Below are 16,652 nucleotides of genomic sequence, written 5' to 3' on the forward strand. Positions count from 1 at the left end.
TCACAAAGCATTTTAGCCCTAAAAGTAGCACCTAAGCCTGGGACAGCTTAAAAGAAGTCGAGAGGACTCCTAACTCACTACCCACTAAACATTGGACGTCGGATAGACGTGCAGATCATGTCTATATTGGGTCCGTCGGTCCATGACCAATTCTGGACATCTATTCGACGTCCAAACTAGGTCCACTATTTGGACGTCCAACCATGACCCAACTTGGACGTCATATAGACGTTCAACATTGGACCTTTGAACTGGGTAATTTTTTTCGACGTCCAAACTAGGTCCACTATTTGGACGTCCAACCATGACCCAACTTGGACGTCATATAGACGTTCAACATTGGACCTTTGAACTGGGTAATTTTTTTCGACGTCCAAACTAGGTCCACTATTTGGACGTCCAACCATGACCCAACTTGGACGTCATATTGACGTTCAACATTGGACCTTTGAACTGGGTGATTTTGTTCGACGTCCAAACTAGGTCCACTATTTGGACGTCCAACCATGACCCAACTTGGACGTCATATTGACGTTCAACATTGGACCTGAACTGGGTAATTTTTTGGACGTCTATGACAGGTGCAGGAAATTTACATGATTATTATAATTTTTTTAATTTACAAATGAAGAGCTCTTTTCCAAAACGCGAGTTTGTCGTGTCATTTTGCTGTGTAATGAACCTATTCACTGCTCCATCCACGTTTCCAAATCGCTATATTTAAAATGTAATATATTTTTAAAATATTTAAAATATTATATTTAAAATATTTTAAATGTACTGCAAGATGCTCGTGATCCAAGCGCCGAACCTATTTTTAGCCTAAACGCGATAATCATAAATCTCACATATCTCACTCTCTCTGTAGCTCAAACAGTAGAGCGTTGGCACGTGAAGCAGATGATCACGAGTTCGAGTCCCAGGTAAAGCAAGTTGTGTGTGTGTGTGTGTGTGTGTGTGTGTGTGTGTGTGTGTGTGTGTGTGTGTGTGTGTGTGTGTGTGTGTGTAAGAAGCCGCTGTTTTGTTTGAGAGCACTGAGCGCGATTTATTGTAAACAAACTTTTGTGGATGGACGTCGAAAAATGACGTGCGGAAGACGTCGAAAAATGACGTGCGGAAGACGTCGAAAAAAGACGTCGCCTGGCGTTACAAAACAACCCCTTCAATGGACCAAATTTGGACGTCCAAAAATTACATGAAAATGACGTCACTACGACGTCACATTGCGCAGTGGGTAAGACCTTCACAAACCGCTTTTTGTGGCATTTCACGTTGCGATGTTTTGAAATGCGTACGCGGCGGCTACAGGAGCTTCCAATCGCGAGGGAACAATTTTGCATTGTAGGCATAACTAGGCAATAACGCCACCAACAACAAGCAAAACTAGGCTACTCATTGCATGTAAACTAATTGTAACATTTCATTGTGAATCAAATTAAAATGTTCTTCTCTTTGCAAATGTAGGCAGAGGCATATAGTGACAGATTAATTCAATAATGTTGCAAAGATATTGCATCAATCCATATGTTTCATTAGGCAACTAGGCTATTTGTTTTGCCTTACTCTTTATTCATTTAGGCTATTTATTCAGTTATTCATCATCTTCCGTCCTTCGCACTACTTGTGAAGCGCACGCATTCTCAGACCTGTCACCTGTCACTCATCATCGTAGGGGAGGGGTTTGGAATCATTCCCGCGTTACAATCATCAGCCAATCAAGGTGGTCACTTCAGTCAAGCTCGTGCATGAGTAATGACGTCATCCATAGCAACAAAGACTCACTCTTAGTTTAGGAGTTGTCATTTTTCTTTACTAAAAGTAGGTCTGAAAGGCGTTGTGAATAACTTTTAAGAGAAAACTCCTAGCTAAAATCTTTTAGTGCGATTTAGGAGTACTCCTAGTGGTAAGATAAAATGCTTTGTGTATACGGCCCCTGGTTTCTACAACTTTAACTTAGAAGCAAAAATCTGACTTTAAAAAGAAATAAAGATTTGACATTTATCGTGATAATTATCGATATCGACTGATATGAAAAAAATTATCGTGATTTTTTTTTTTTGGCCATATCGCCCAGCCCTACTCCTACATAAACAGTCTTTGTTCTCTTTCTCTTGTTTTCTGCATATCTGTTCTACTATGGGCTGGATGATGATAGTCTTTAGTAGAGCTGCTTATTGCTGAATTGAACTTATTTAATAATTGATTAACTTACTAATTTACTGACTTATTGTTATGAACTGAAATGAATCAATACTAATTCTGAATTTATCTGAATAATACACTATTGCATTCTGTAGAGCTCCTTTACATCAGAATCTGGTTTTGTCTCATATTTGATGAAGTTTGCATCCTTGATTCTGTTATTTTCTTGTTTGTACTACTATTAAGCTTTGAAACAATCTGTGTTGTATAAAGCGCTATAAATTGACTTATTTGTGCACATCTTATAAATGTTATAAGTAACAATACTATGAGTATTGTTGCTCTCATCAGGAGTCATAACCTAGTCTTAATTTGGATACCTACTGCTGTATTATAGTCTTTCATGCCCTTCTAAAAAAGAAAAGTGGAAAATAAAATAAAAACAGAGCTCCTAAAACCTTTATTTCTGAAGGCATTATTGTCTCGCGAGATCTGATGCGATGTTTTGGCTGTCGTGGACGGTCATTTTAATAATGTAAATGAGGGGCGCGTTGATTGGTTGCAAGAAGGAGGGGGGTTGACACCGCAGGTAACTTCAGCATCATTACAAACTGACATCATGGCGCAAGTTGTCAATGAACCCGACCCGGCCGCAACCTATACGGAATTCAACCGTGTATGTTTGAGCCAGACTCTGAACCTGAGCTGGAAAGGGAAGATGTAGAGTCGATGGAAGGACGTCTACATCAAGATGTCTCTGAATGGTAAAGACAATCATTTTGACTAACGAGCTAAAACATTTGTTGCTAGTTTCTCCCTAATAGGTTTACCTTTTATTTAATGTAGATTACATTAACGGAGATGTAGTCAAAATTTTTTATCAGCTTACAGTGGTTATTGAGATCAACGTTTGCTATCATGTGGTGTTTTTGCCTTGTTTCACGTTCTGGGCCCGTATTCATAAAGATTCTAAGAATCCTCTCAGAAAACTCTTAATTTAGCTTAAAAACTTTTACGTAGGAGTCTTAGCTTAAGAGCGATTCGGGACCGATCTGAGAGCAACTCTGAGTAAGGAAAAGACAAAAACTTTCATCTTAGTGAGGAGGCGGGGTTGACCCCGTTGCTATGTATGACACAATCTTTTGAAGACTGTGATTGGTTGGTTGTCCAAGAAGGGGAAAAAAAGTGATTTTTAGTATAGGGTCTATTCTAAGCCTTCACTTTGAAATTACATGCGTAATTTTTCCTATTTGACCGTTCTCACACACACACATTATATATATAAATCCTTATTTTATTAACCATGCTGTTGATTTCCTATAAGGTATTTGCTTGGCTTAGAATGATAAAAATTGTTCCACTCTTTCTAATTACACTGATTGCTGGCATGTCTATTTAAATGGTGGTTTGAATGTTGGTTTTAATGTATCAAACATGGAATTTTCCCAGTTGCCAAATATCGTAATGTAGTGATTACTTTCATTTCAGGCGCTATGGCATTTCTGCGCTGTGTTGGAGATATTAGCGTGTCTCTAAAAAGATCTGTCACAAACATGATCCCTGCACGATCTAATCTATAGCGCCTTATTAACTCACTGTCATCCATTGTCTGCAACACATTTCTTCTCCTTCTTCGTCTTTCTGCCATTTTCTCCTCTGCTAAAGAAACTCTTAAGCCTCTTAAAAGTCCTCGGCCGTGCTCCTAACAATTTTGACCTTAAGACCTCTTTTAAGGGTTAAGATGCTTTCTGAATTACTTTTTTCTTTACTAGGATTTTTTCTTTAAATTTAAGAGTAAACGCCCACATTTCTAAGAATTTTCTTAGAATTTTGTCACTAGGAGCTACTCTTTGCATTAAGATTCTTTATGAATACGGGCCCTGGTTTTTTAGACATTTAATATTTTTCTTCTACAGACATGTAACGTGATGTTTTTCTATAAGTTTCTTATTACTTGACTGTTTGTTTTATTTATCTATCCTTATCTATTCTATAAAAAAATCAATACAATGATATGTTGTCATAGTTGTGTGTACTCACGTGTGCACTCGGTTTCTCCATCTTTCGCGACTGAACTGAATATGAGGGGGAGAGGGGAAGGGCGGGCTTCCTGCTGCGGTGTCCATATATGGTATATCCTGCCCCGTCTTGACTTCAAGACGGGGCTGAAATCAAAATCTCGTTTTTTAGAGCGCGTGCACGTGGGATATTTTACAAACCCTGAGGTAAACAAACGCTTCACTTTTAAATATCGGCTTCCCGGCCAGTGTATAATCATTATGCAATCATAACATACATTGATTCTCGTGGAAAAGTGAAATTTGCAGGTTATGACTCCTTTAAAGTCTAGACAAAGTGTAAGCAATAGAAAATATGTAATACCTTCTGCAGGGGGCATTGTCATCACAAAGACAAGAACAGATAAATGTTTAATGTCATAAATCCCAAGTGTTCGATGGTCTTCCAGTTGATTTTTCCCGAAAAACACCCTCAAGTGATCTGGGCCTGACAAAAGAAAAATATCAATAATAAATAAAAACCTTTTACAAAGATCGCTGAAACAAATACTGTGGTTACACTTTGTTTTTATGGTCCCCTTTAGACATTCTAACTATAAGTAACTTTGCAAGTATGTCAACTTATTCTACTAACTCGAACCCTATCCCTACCCATCTACTAATGCTCTTATAAGAGTTAGTTGGCATGTACAGTAGTTGCAACATTATTTGTTTTCACACTTGGTTCTTTTCAGGGGTCTGAGCACATCGCTTGATTTTTGGGCCCATCTGTGAAAACTGCAAACGATTTCAGTCCCATTTAAAGCAAACCCAACCGAGACGGGTGGTCTGGGTACGGGTTGCTTTCAGCTTACGCTATGGTTCAATAAAAATGTCCATTGTGAACACAAATCAGTCTAAGCTCACTTGATTTTTCCATTCACGAATTCCAATGTAGTTAGGTTATCAGATTCCTCCATACAAATCGGCTGTTCATCATGGCTGCTTCTTCTGGCAGAACTCTGCAAATTATTTGGTCACAACGTACACTTGTTTACGGTAATTTCAACCGCTTCCAAACTGTGTTAAAGAGACAACTGCATGCCTTGGCAGTATAAAATGGATTTATGAGAGCAGAAAGGCAGCTGTCACAGTGTGCATACTAAACTAAATTATATATAGCATCTTATTGTGTTTAAAGTTTTTTTGTAGTTTTTTGTCTTAAAGGGATAGTTCACCAAAAAATTTAAATTAGCCCATGATTTACTCACCCTCAAGCCTTTCTAGTTGTATATGACATTTTCTTTCAGATGAATATAATCGTAGTTATATAAAAAAATGTCCTGGCTCTTCCAAGCTTTATAATGGCAGTGAATGGACGATTAGATTTTGAAAACCAAAAAAGCGCATCCATCCATGATTAAAGTAAATCACACAGCACCAGGGGGTTAATAAAGGCCTTTTGAAGTGAAGTGATTCATTTGTGTAAGATATTTTTCTTACACAAATGAATATTAAAAACTTATTAAAAACCATATTTAAAACTTTATCAACTAAAATAAGTAGTTTTGACAGACGGCGGTATGCACCGATTTATGACCAAAGAGTAACACTTGACCTGACTCATGACGTATTGACGAACAAAACACCGGTCACGAATTTGAAGTCTAAAACGAGAATTTTTTTAAGACAAATGTTGGAGGAGCTTGAGTTTGTTGCCCAGCCCTGTTTGGTTGAACCGCGAAAGGTGTCAAAGCTTACGCTACTCCTACATCTATGTTATACATTGTCAAGTGTTATTCTTTTGCTGTAAGTCGACTTGCGTACGGCCGTCTGCCAGAAGCTAGTTATTTTAGTTGATAAAGTTTTAAATATGGATATTTTTCTTACACAAGCGCATCGCTTCACTTCAGAAGGCCTATATTAAAACCGCACGGATTACCCTCAGAAGGCCTTCGTTTATCCCCCTGGAGCCGGATGGATTACTTTTGTGAAGGATGCATGCACATTTTGGGACTTGAAGAAGGTGGAACCCATTGCTTCACATTCTAACCACTGAAAGATCTAAGACATTTTCTAAAATAACTGAAAATGTGTTCGTCTGAAAAAAGATTGACATATGCATCTCGAACGGCTTGAGGGTGAGTAAGTCATGGGTTAAATATCATTTGGACGAACTATCCCGTTAAGCTCCTTAATCAAGCATTTGCAGCAATGTCGTTTTACAACATAATAGAAATAATAATTAATAATAATGATAATCTTTACAAACAAATACCTTGATTAGGCACATACAATGTAAGTGAAAGGGATACATTTTAAACCCTAATGTTGTCTTTACTTAAACAATCAAGTGTACTTGACTAAACATTAATTTAAATTTAGCATTTTGGCCCTGTCACTCAAAAATATGTTCAAATAACTTATTTACCTTCAAAATACATAAACTTAAGATTTCAAGTGCTTTGAGCTCAAAATCATGATTAATCCTCACAAAAGGTCATTTTCACAAATGTTGTTTTCTTGACTGTGAAATGATAATACATTCATACATGCTTTCTTTAAGTGCAAGGTGTCATTCTTATTTTACCAGAAAACAAATGGCTTTCATTATATTACAATTATTGATCGTAATGGAAATAAACTGATTTTTATAAAAAAATTAAATAAAATTTAAAAAACCTGATACTTAAAACTTGATAAATAAACTTTAATACCCATATACAAGAGTTTTTTTGTAATACTGGGGGTTGCACAGTTTTCACTCAGTAGTCTTTTAATTAAGCTCATACATTTGTATAAACAGGCACGTGCACATATGCCACGTGCCAAAATGCATGAAAGAGTTCCTCACAGCCACCTCCCAAGTCTCATTAAAAATATACAAAATAACAGAAATACAGCGACGACACATTATGTTTAACGTTAAATCAAATTAATTTAAAATCGGTTTAATTAAAATGGCTCTCTCTGGTCTTCCTTTGATGCGATTGGCCACGCAAGCAGTTCTGCCTGGCAACAAGAGAACTAATGCACCGATTGACTGATTTGGTGATTTTCGCATCGTCTGTTGCTGACACCAGTGCAAATTTCAAGAATGTCACGGGGTGTGCCATTCTCGGTAAGTACAATTATTAAGATATAAAGTTATTTTGTGTGACTTTTTAAAACTGAAATATGTTTATTTAAATCCTTGCACGGTTCTAAAGAGAACGCAGCCATAACGTTAATTACAATATTTCCTGGTCAAACTTTTCCAACATAACGTTAGCCACTATTTTATTGATGGTTTTGTGATGATATGATAACTGCGATATCAAACGATTCTTTAATTAGTTTTTTTTTTTTTTTTTTTTTTTTTAAAGTGTGTATGTCAGGTTAAAATTTTTTTTTAGATGAACACAAAATAGTTAGGGGAAATACACGTTTGACAAGTTGATGTATTGTTTTTTATGTTTTTCGATACCTAAAGGCAGAATATAAGATGAAAAAGTTCGTTATTTTCAGTACTGGCTTAAAACTGCTCCTCCCCCCAAACGAATCGCTTGACGTCATAAGAGGGAGACGTCTCCCCAGTTCAGAGTTGAAGTTTGTGAGCTGTGTTGATAATTGTACGAGTGATAGAGCGAGAGAATTAGTGATTAGGACATTTATTTAGTTAGTTAGTTATTTAGGTAACAGTTATACGCAGGCGTATTTTCACGATGAATTACTGCGTTTGTGCTGGGTGCAAAAACACCGTTAAAACCGGTCACAGAGTCCACTTTTTCACAAAAAGCAGATAATTAATAATAATGAAATTAAGTAATTGTGCAAGCAGAATGTTTTGTTTTATTGCGAGTGTGTACACAAATATAAGTAAACACTTTGCAGTTTGAATGATGTCCTGAACAAAACGGAGAATGTTTTTGTTTCCACTGTTCGATCGCGCCCGCGATCTCTCTCTCTCTCTCTCTCTCTCTCTCTCTCACACACACACACACACACACACACACACACACACACACACACACACAAACAAACCAACATATTCCAGCATAGCAATCTTGACATAGCAGCCTGTTCATTATAGCCACGGAGCTTCAGCGTAAGGTAACTCTTCATGCCTGGTTCGACCCGTCTCACACTCATTCATTCGCACATACACAAGCTCACTCACATAGCCTTCACGCACTAACACACACACACACACACACACACTCTCTCTCACTCACCCACCCACTTGCGCGCCGTCGTCGTGGAGGATCGTTAAAAAATTAAACATGCTAGTCTTTTTGTCGTGATGTTGTGAAGCATCGAGGGCTGCGCCGCAGGGAAAGGAGCGTGCTACGGAAAACCTGAAGGAATATTTGGCGAATGCAAAATGTATGTATTGTACTACGCTATACTGAAGAGGGGGAGAATTAAAAAAAAAAATAGATTTTTTGAAAATATGAATCGATTTGACCTACCCGATTTTTATATCAAATTCTAAATCAAAATCAATCAATATTCTCTTCACACCAGATATTTATGTTTCTTCGATAGGAATTATTTAAATTTCTGTTTGGCTCCTCATCCGTCTCACGCCTGGGAGGCTCAAAATTGTATGGCTGTGGGCCATCGTAGGTTTGAGGGGGATTTTGGATCTCCTCAGACTCAAAACTCTCCATACTTCAATAGAACTTTTTTGGAACGTCTCCCTCTTCTGACGTCACAGCTCAGCTGTGTTTTAAAAATATGATCTTGACAGAAATGGCTATAAAGCTTATTGTAGGGCAATTACAGTAATCATTTTAATGATAATTACATTTTCACTCAGACATCTAAACATTATTTAATATATCTAAAAAAAAAAATTAACCTGACATACACACTTTAAATGTTTATTGGCTTTTGTTTGTACATTAAAACAAAATTAAAATGAATTAATAATATAAACAATATAAATATTTATAATATAAATAAATAAAAATAGAGACAATAATAAGAAACACTTACAGGACATCTAGAACAAAACTAAACCATAAAATAAAATAAAACAATTATACATTTTGGTATCACAGTTCACAGCCTTACATTGTGTAGTTTAATTAGCTATTTCAGTTGAAGGGAGTGGATTGGAATCCACTGCTGCTTCAATGTATATGTAATGAGTGATTATAATCAAGGTATTAATCAATACTTTTCCTTCTAAATATCAAATGAGTTGAATGACTTCTCTGAAGATTTTACTTTGTTATAGAAGTTACCAGTGTGATCACTGAAATGTTCTTTTCATGTATTCATTAATGTCAGTATTTGATATTTGAATGCAGTAACAGTGCTTGCCTATTTATCCCAGCTTCCATTAAATAGGGACTTGTTTTGTGTTTGAGAAAGGTCTTCAACATGTTAAAACACATAGGGGTCATTTAAGTCTATAGTTTAAGGTACCATTTGTCAGTTAAAGCCTATAGTTTCCATTTAGGATAAAGTGTCCTATCCTGAGAGAAAGAACTTATCTTGATGTTTTGAGACGACTCTCCTGTTTATAGTTAGAGCCTGGCCAAATCCAACCTTGGAAAAGATGTGTGCCGGGTGTGTGTGTTAGTCTTCTTGCTTACAGGTTAAGGAAACACTGGCATTGTTGGAGATTGACTGAGTTCTTGTTCGGGACATGCTGGCGCCCAGTAACCCAAATTTGCGACCTGGAAGGTCATGACGTGCCTAACTTCAGGGTCCGAGTGTCAGCGGCATAATCTATGGAGATATGCTTCTGTCTATCTGTGGAAAATTACTATGTTTATCAATTTCTTGTCCAATAAGAATCATTCAGCCTGTAAGCAATGACGTAGCTTAGACCTTGGAAATGGTATAACTGCTGTGATCTTTGTAACTGTAAGCAGGGCGGCCTACGAACTCCTGTGTGAGTCTTGAAGCTGACTTCTGCTGATGAAACTGCAAACTATCTTCAGTAAAACTTTTCCTCTATTTTTTTATAATTCTGACTCCGGGTCTTCTTTCAAACATCTGGTCCTTGGGTCCTAAACTGTTAACCCCTAACACAGTCATCCCATGTTGTCTGATCAAGTTGGTTACATTAGTGCAAAAAGGGAGCCCAAATTTTGTAAAAGTCTTTTAGTTTCCCTTTAACGACATAAGTCAGTTTTTCCAAGGCAAGGTTGCAGGTCATTTCTTTAAACCACTGATTAGGGAAGGGTCCTTGGATCTCCTTCCATTTTAAAGCAATAGCATGCTTGGCCTGACGCAAACTGAAATCAATTAGTTTTCGCTTTCTTGCATTCACCCCAAGATTTATTGGGTATATATGAAACAAACTAAATTTAGGTGCAAGAGGGACACTTTCTTCAACCAGTTTACCAATCATAAAAATAATCTCCTTCCAAAATCCTTGAATCTTATTACACTCCCATGTACAATGATAAAGGGTATTTATTTCTTGTTTGCATTTTAGACAACTATCTGGAATATTTGGATTAAATTTATGTAGTTTTACTGGGGTAATGTAGGTCCGCATAAGCCATTTATATTGCAGCAATTTACACCTACAGTAGTATTGATGCTTATATTTGGGGTAATCTTAATTCCTAAATATGTAAAACCTTCAGGGGAGCTGGCGAATTGCCTGGAAGTCAAACAGTTTCTCCTTTCATCTCCATTCAATAATAGCAAGGCACTTTTATTATTATTAACTTTGTAACCTGACGATTCTTTAATTAGTAAAATATGAACTTGATCATTGTGTAATCGTGTATTTCTCGGCAAAAGAACATGGCAGCTAACGTTATACTACGTTAACGTTATACTAGTTACGTTAGTGATGTTTTTTTTTTTTTTTTCTGGTCAAACTTTGACAACCTCGACATTAATTAACGATATTTTCGTCATGATTTTGTGATGGTATGATTATTGAAATGTCAACAGCTTATTTCTTTACCTGAGAGATACATATTTGATGATCTTTTTTTCTGTGCAAGAAAGAACATGGCAGCTACTGCTTAGACCATGTGGGTTATTTTTCCCAGGTTATTTGGGCAAACTTTGTCAGTTTCACCAGTAATTGACAATATTTTCATGATACATTTCTGATTGATTAATTTGTGAGCAAGTGATGTGATGCTACAGTTCTCCAAATCTTTTCAGATGAAAAAAATAAAAAAAATAAAAATAACTCCTCTATAAATTGAATGGCCTGAGAGTGAGTGCATTTTCATGTTTGGGTGAACTATTCCTTTAAAATACAAATGTGGCCAAGTCTTCAAATTAATAAACGTCATTTATACTGCATACTTACAAAAAAGTATTGTCTTTGCTGGAAACATGTACATTTTCAGACGAATGCATACTTGTCCATATAATTTGGGATTAGGGTTAGTGATTTGTGTTTTTAATAAATCTAGTGCACGTTCTGATAAACATACATTGATAAACATTTGATTCCCGATCGCAATACTCTATTTAGGCCTGTTTTTTCACTAGGTGTCTGATCATCGCAACTCCATCCTTGATGTGCCAGTGGGCATCTTATTTGAGGACACTGAACTCCAGCCCCACAATTCCTTGCATTTAACTACGATTGGGATAATACTGGAAGGTCAAGTGGTGATGGGAAAAATGCAGGACCTCCCACAGACTATGTGTCTCCTCTTCGGTCTGATCTACGCACTAGACCTGAATTACCCAAAATCACTTGCCAACATGTTTGATTTCATCCAGCGTGTGCTAATGTCAATGGGACAGAGTTCTCTCAAGCCTAAAGTGCAGTCTTTGGCAAACCAGCTTTTTGTTTAAAAAAGCGTCACTGTGAGACTTTAACACCACTGTGAGAATGTTTTACAAATGATTTGCAAGAAATAATATGGTATATTGTTACCATTGTTACCACCTCTTCAGTTTGTGACCCAGAAAATATTTGTTTAAAAAACATCACTTTGAGACTTTAATATCACTGACAATGTTTGTTTTTTTTCCCCTCGATTTACTCCATTATCCATTTATGAAGGAAAAAATTATTTAAATTGTTAAATGCTCAAAGTTCTATAATTAATGTGCAGTAGTTAATTTAGTATATTGTTACCATTTTTGCTACATCTACAGTGTGTTTGTGACAATATTTCAATTACAGTATAGTTTGTACTGTAATATTGTGCAAATTTGGTCAGTACATTAACACAAATGTGAGACTTAAGTGTAATGTTTAAAGGTAGGGTAGGTAGGATTTTTCTAAAAAAAAAAAACATTCCAAATTTGTTGAAACTGTCTTTATATACCAATACATAATTAAAATGTAAGTACTCTGAAAAAGAGAGTATAAAAATCGAGTGTCTGTAGACCTCTCACGACTGTTGTAAACACAGCTCATTATTTCCATTCACTCCCACCCCCTCCCTTCTGGGCTCCTTCCAAAGCCACGCCCCCAAAACACATGAACGCGCGACGCCAAACGCTCAGGCTCAGCTGGAAGACGCATTTATTACCTGAGACGAGTGGAGAGGAAGGAGCGCAGTACATACAGTGACATCATGTCAGAATCACATGTACTAAAATACCTAACTTTATCACTATAAATATAAACAAATAAGATTTCTTTTAGTACTCACTATCAAGCTAGCATATCGATACTGGTAAAGTTTGATTCGGTAACGAGCTATATTTATAAGGCAAAACTAAAAACAGGTTGCATTGATACACGTTTTTCCATTACCATCAGTTACACTGTGATGAAGGTGAATTTCGTGTAAGATTCATAACATATACGGTGTTTTGCATGTAAGAGTTTCCATGATGAAAACATTGTTGACTCTGATAAGGACTAACGTTACAGTCCGGAGACAAGTACCTCATCGTCGGTTCGAGGACAGGTCCGGGGTCGAGGGCGAAGCAGAGGAGGTCGTTCAAGAGTGCGGGCAGGGTCCGAGGAAGTAGTTTTTGCCTTGTTTGCCTTCGCTGACTGCATATGCAGGTGCTTTGAATTTTGAATGCTCTCTTCGTAGGTTCCGCGCCTCTCAAATCAAACGGATGCGTGCGCATGTGGGCAGATCTAGCGACAGGGGTGGTAGCCATTGGTTGCGAGAGTGAGTGACAGTCGCCCAAACCAATCAATTGTTTCGTCCCGAATGGAAATAATGAGCTGTGTTTATTGCAGATTAAAAGGTCTACAGTCACTCGATTTTTATTCTCTCTTTTTCAGAGCACTTACATTTTAATTATGTATTGGTATATAAAGACAGTTTAAACAAATTTGAAAAAGTTTTTTTTATAAAAATCCTACCTACCCTACCTTTAAGTGATCAGAGTTGTACAATTTATGTAGTTCACTACTTAATGTTGGACATTGTTGCCACCTTTAGAGTTATGTACAGGGTGTGAGTCATGTCCATTTGACATTTTGGTCAATAAAGACTCAAAGGATCAATATGTTGTTTATTGTTTTATTTAAGTGCAGTTGGCACAAAGCTTACAGTCAAAAATGATAACTTTAAAATTTAGAATTAAATTCTAATTTCAGTTAAATTTTCTTGTTGAGTTTACTTAAATATACAAGTACACTTGAAATTAACACTAAGTTAAGTGAACTTTATTGTTTAAGTACATTCAATAATTGTCAAGTTTGGTGAACTAAACAATTTAAGTCAAGTCTACATAAGCACCAAGTTAAATCAACTTAAATATGCACGTTTTGGGAGAGCTCATTACTAAATTAAATTGAGGGATCGAGTTTACTCAAATCAATTGAGTTCAATCAACTTACTAGGGTTTTTTATGCAGGGTCAGCCATCAAACACTGTACTAGATCCAAAAAGCAACAGTATGAACAAAAGTTCTGAGACCACATTACTAGACCAAATATATATATATTGCCCCTCTTTCAGGGACAGGGGCAGGGGAACGTAAAGAGAACTGGGTCTTTTTTCACTTTTGGTCCACTTAAAGTAGCCTTAAGGGCGTTTTCACACCTATAGATCTTTGTTTAGTTCGGAAACAGACACTTAATTTGTTATAATGTTGCATTTTCTTCTTGGTACAGTTCGCTTTCACAAGGCAACCTTTCAAAGCTTACCGAAATGTGTTCACGCAAGTCACAAGCGAGTGACTGTCCTCTTTTTGTGCAGTGTTTCCTCTGCGTCATCCATCAAGATGATTGACAAGTTCCCTCCATGAGCTTGCTGTGGTTTTATTTTTAACTGTCGAGACACACGCAAACACTGTACGAAAGAAGCCGGTGTGAAAACGCCCTTAGTTCGGTTCTTTTAAAGACGACTCAAGTGTGCAAACAGTCAACAGAATGTCTAAAGGGGACCATCAAAATAAACTGTAACCAATACGATTTGTAGGCCTATTTATATATAATGAGCCTAGAAATTACTTTTTTTCAGTCATATTGTTTCAAAATATAAACAGAAAAAAAAAAAAAAAAAACACACACACATTTGAGTTACACGATTTTAAAGAGTAGCCTAAATAATAAATATTTAACCTACCAGGTGCTCCGGGAACTGAAGATCTGAATTTCTCCTTCAGTTCTCTGACGGTGGTTTTTTCAAACTCTTCAAATGAATTCGCCACATGTAATCGTGTCTCATTCTTTTCATTAAAGTTGACGAGGACCTGAAACGCCATTCTGAATCTGTTTTAGGAGAAAATAAATGAGCATAAACAGGGAAGAAACAGCAATCGTTTGGTCGCTGTGAGCTGAAATATAACAGCAATTGTTCAGTTTCACTTTCACTTTAAACTAGGCCTGATACTTTAATGTGTCAAAATGGGCGTGTTTAACGGAACATATAACCCGGTAAAATTAGTTGGTCAGAAAGTAAGCATTATCGTAGAGAAAATAGAAAATATTGGAAAAGATTCAAATTGAATCTGAAAATTATAGCGTCAGTACATGAACGATATGAGGCAGGTGCGTAGCCAATGGATGGGCCTGATGAGCCTAGGCCCGCCCACTATGATGAAAAGGCCCAGTTATATGAATTCTAATGAGGTATTATTGTTTCGTTGATTTTAATATAATTGCAATAACATCTAAAACCTTAAAATACATCAAATGTGTTTTGGATAGACTAATGCTTGTCTGATGATTGTGATTGACATCTGTATTGGGCAATTAGGTTATTCAGGGTGTCTATGAGTTCAATTCAATTCAAATTTATTTGTATAGCGCTTTTCACAATATTGTTTCAAAGTAGCTTTACAGAAAGTGCATTTCAGAAATGTACAAATACAGTTAGTTAAACATGCATTAATTTAGGGCATAAACATATCGCCAGCGTCGAGTCGTCTCTTATCAGGCTTCTAGTCGTCTCTGCACGGGTGTTGGGGCATCTGTAGTTTCATAGGTGGCTGGATACAAACTTGAGCTGACGATCTGTATTTACCGCGGGACTAGCGTCCCGAGATAACAACAGAAAAGCAGATGGGAAATAATTAGCGTAGCTGCTGTTCATAATATTAATGCATTCAATCTGATTCAGCTGTAGGATAAAAGGTAAGTATTATGTGAATGCTTGGCTAAAGAAATGCGTCTTTAATCTAATTTTAAACTGGGACAATATCAGGAAGGCCATTCCCAGCAAACACATTTACGTTGTGGCAACGTCTCTGGCACGTTGCATTTCTGCTATGGCAACGTCACTGTATACGTGCTCGCAACATTGTAACAACGTAGAATTGTAAGACGTGACAGGGCTGTAGCAACGTTGTTGCGCGACATTCAGCAACTGAGAGACGACGTTCTGACAATATTTTTATATGGTGTATTTTGTTAGATAATTATATACTTTTTATCGTTTATTGTTTATCTATATTATTTAATGGGGCTATCAACACCTGAAAGTGTAGCCTACACTTTAAAGAGTAAAAATGACAAAAGGTTTCGTTAATTCAACTTTATTAAAATTGCATATAATCAAATTGCACTTCCAAAAGTCATACATTTGTGAAAAAAAAAGAAAAAAAGAAATAAACGAATACACATTTATTTTAAGTATAATAAATAAAACATGAAAAGCAAAGGCAGATCAGAACATTTAATGAACAAAACCGGGTCTGTATGGCGGACAGTAGCCGAGCAGGTGTCACCGGGGAAACATATCCACAAATCCAGAGGAGCAAAGAAACGAATGAGACTAAATAGCGGAAAAATCAAACGAAAAACTAAACAGTGCGAGCGACGCTTCATTAATCACATTAGAAATTAAAGCTGTAGGTTGTGTTTGATAGCTGAGGTAGGCTAAACGCAATATACTCACGTATCCTTGCTCGATGATGAATGAGAACACAATGAGCCCAACAACAGGTGGTTGGAATTTAAAAGGCTGATTTTCCCGCTTCAGGGCAGTGACGAGTACATTATGTAGTCCAGTGGTTGCCAAGACACCCTAGGCACAACCTTAAGCAATGGCCCTGAACGATGGTTTAATGTCAACATTGTGACAACGCTGTAACAACTTCACCACACAACGTAGTTATAGCAACCTTTTGGCCATGTTGTTAAAACGTTGTTAGAAGGTTGGCTACGTTGTGCCA

General features: G+C 36.8%; 2 protein-coding genes across 3 annotated transcripts in view; both read right to left on the minus strand.

The window, feature by feature from the left end:
* The window catches only part of LOC311282856 (uncharacterized protein), a 35,425-nt gene extending 20,571 nt beyond the window's left edge, over positions 1-14,854 (minus strand). For both annotated transcript variants that reach the window (XM_084396922.1, XM_084396921.1), the window contains exons 1-2: positions 14,603-14,854; positions 4,525-4,647 (exon numbers count right to left, since the gene is read on the minus strand). In XM_084396922.1, coding sequence (XP_084253048.1) covers positions 4,525-4,647; positions 14,603-14,741 — 262 coding nt within the window. In that variant the 5' untranslated portion in view covers positions 14,742-14,854. The remainder of the gene's footprint in view (positions 1-4,524; positions 4,648-14,602) is intronic.
* LOC311283512 (E3 ubiquitin-protein ligase RNF19B-like) overlaps positions 1-16,652 on the minus strand; it is a 320,725-nt gene that overhangs the window by 111,015 nt on the left and 193,058 nt on the right. The gene's annotated exons all lie outside the window — the stretch shown is intronic.

This window comes from Rutilus rutilus (assembly GCF_951802725.1).
Source record: "Rutilus rutilus genome assembly, chromosome: 23".
NCBI lineage: Eukaryota > Metazoa > Chordata > Actinopteri > Cypriniformes > Leuciscidae > Rutilus > Rutilus rutilus.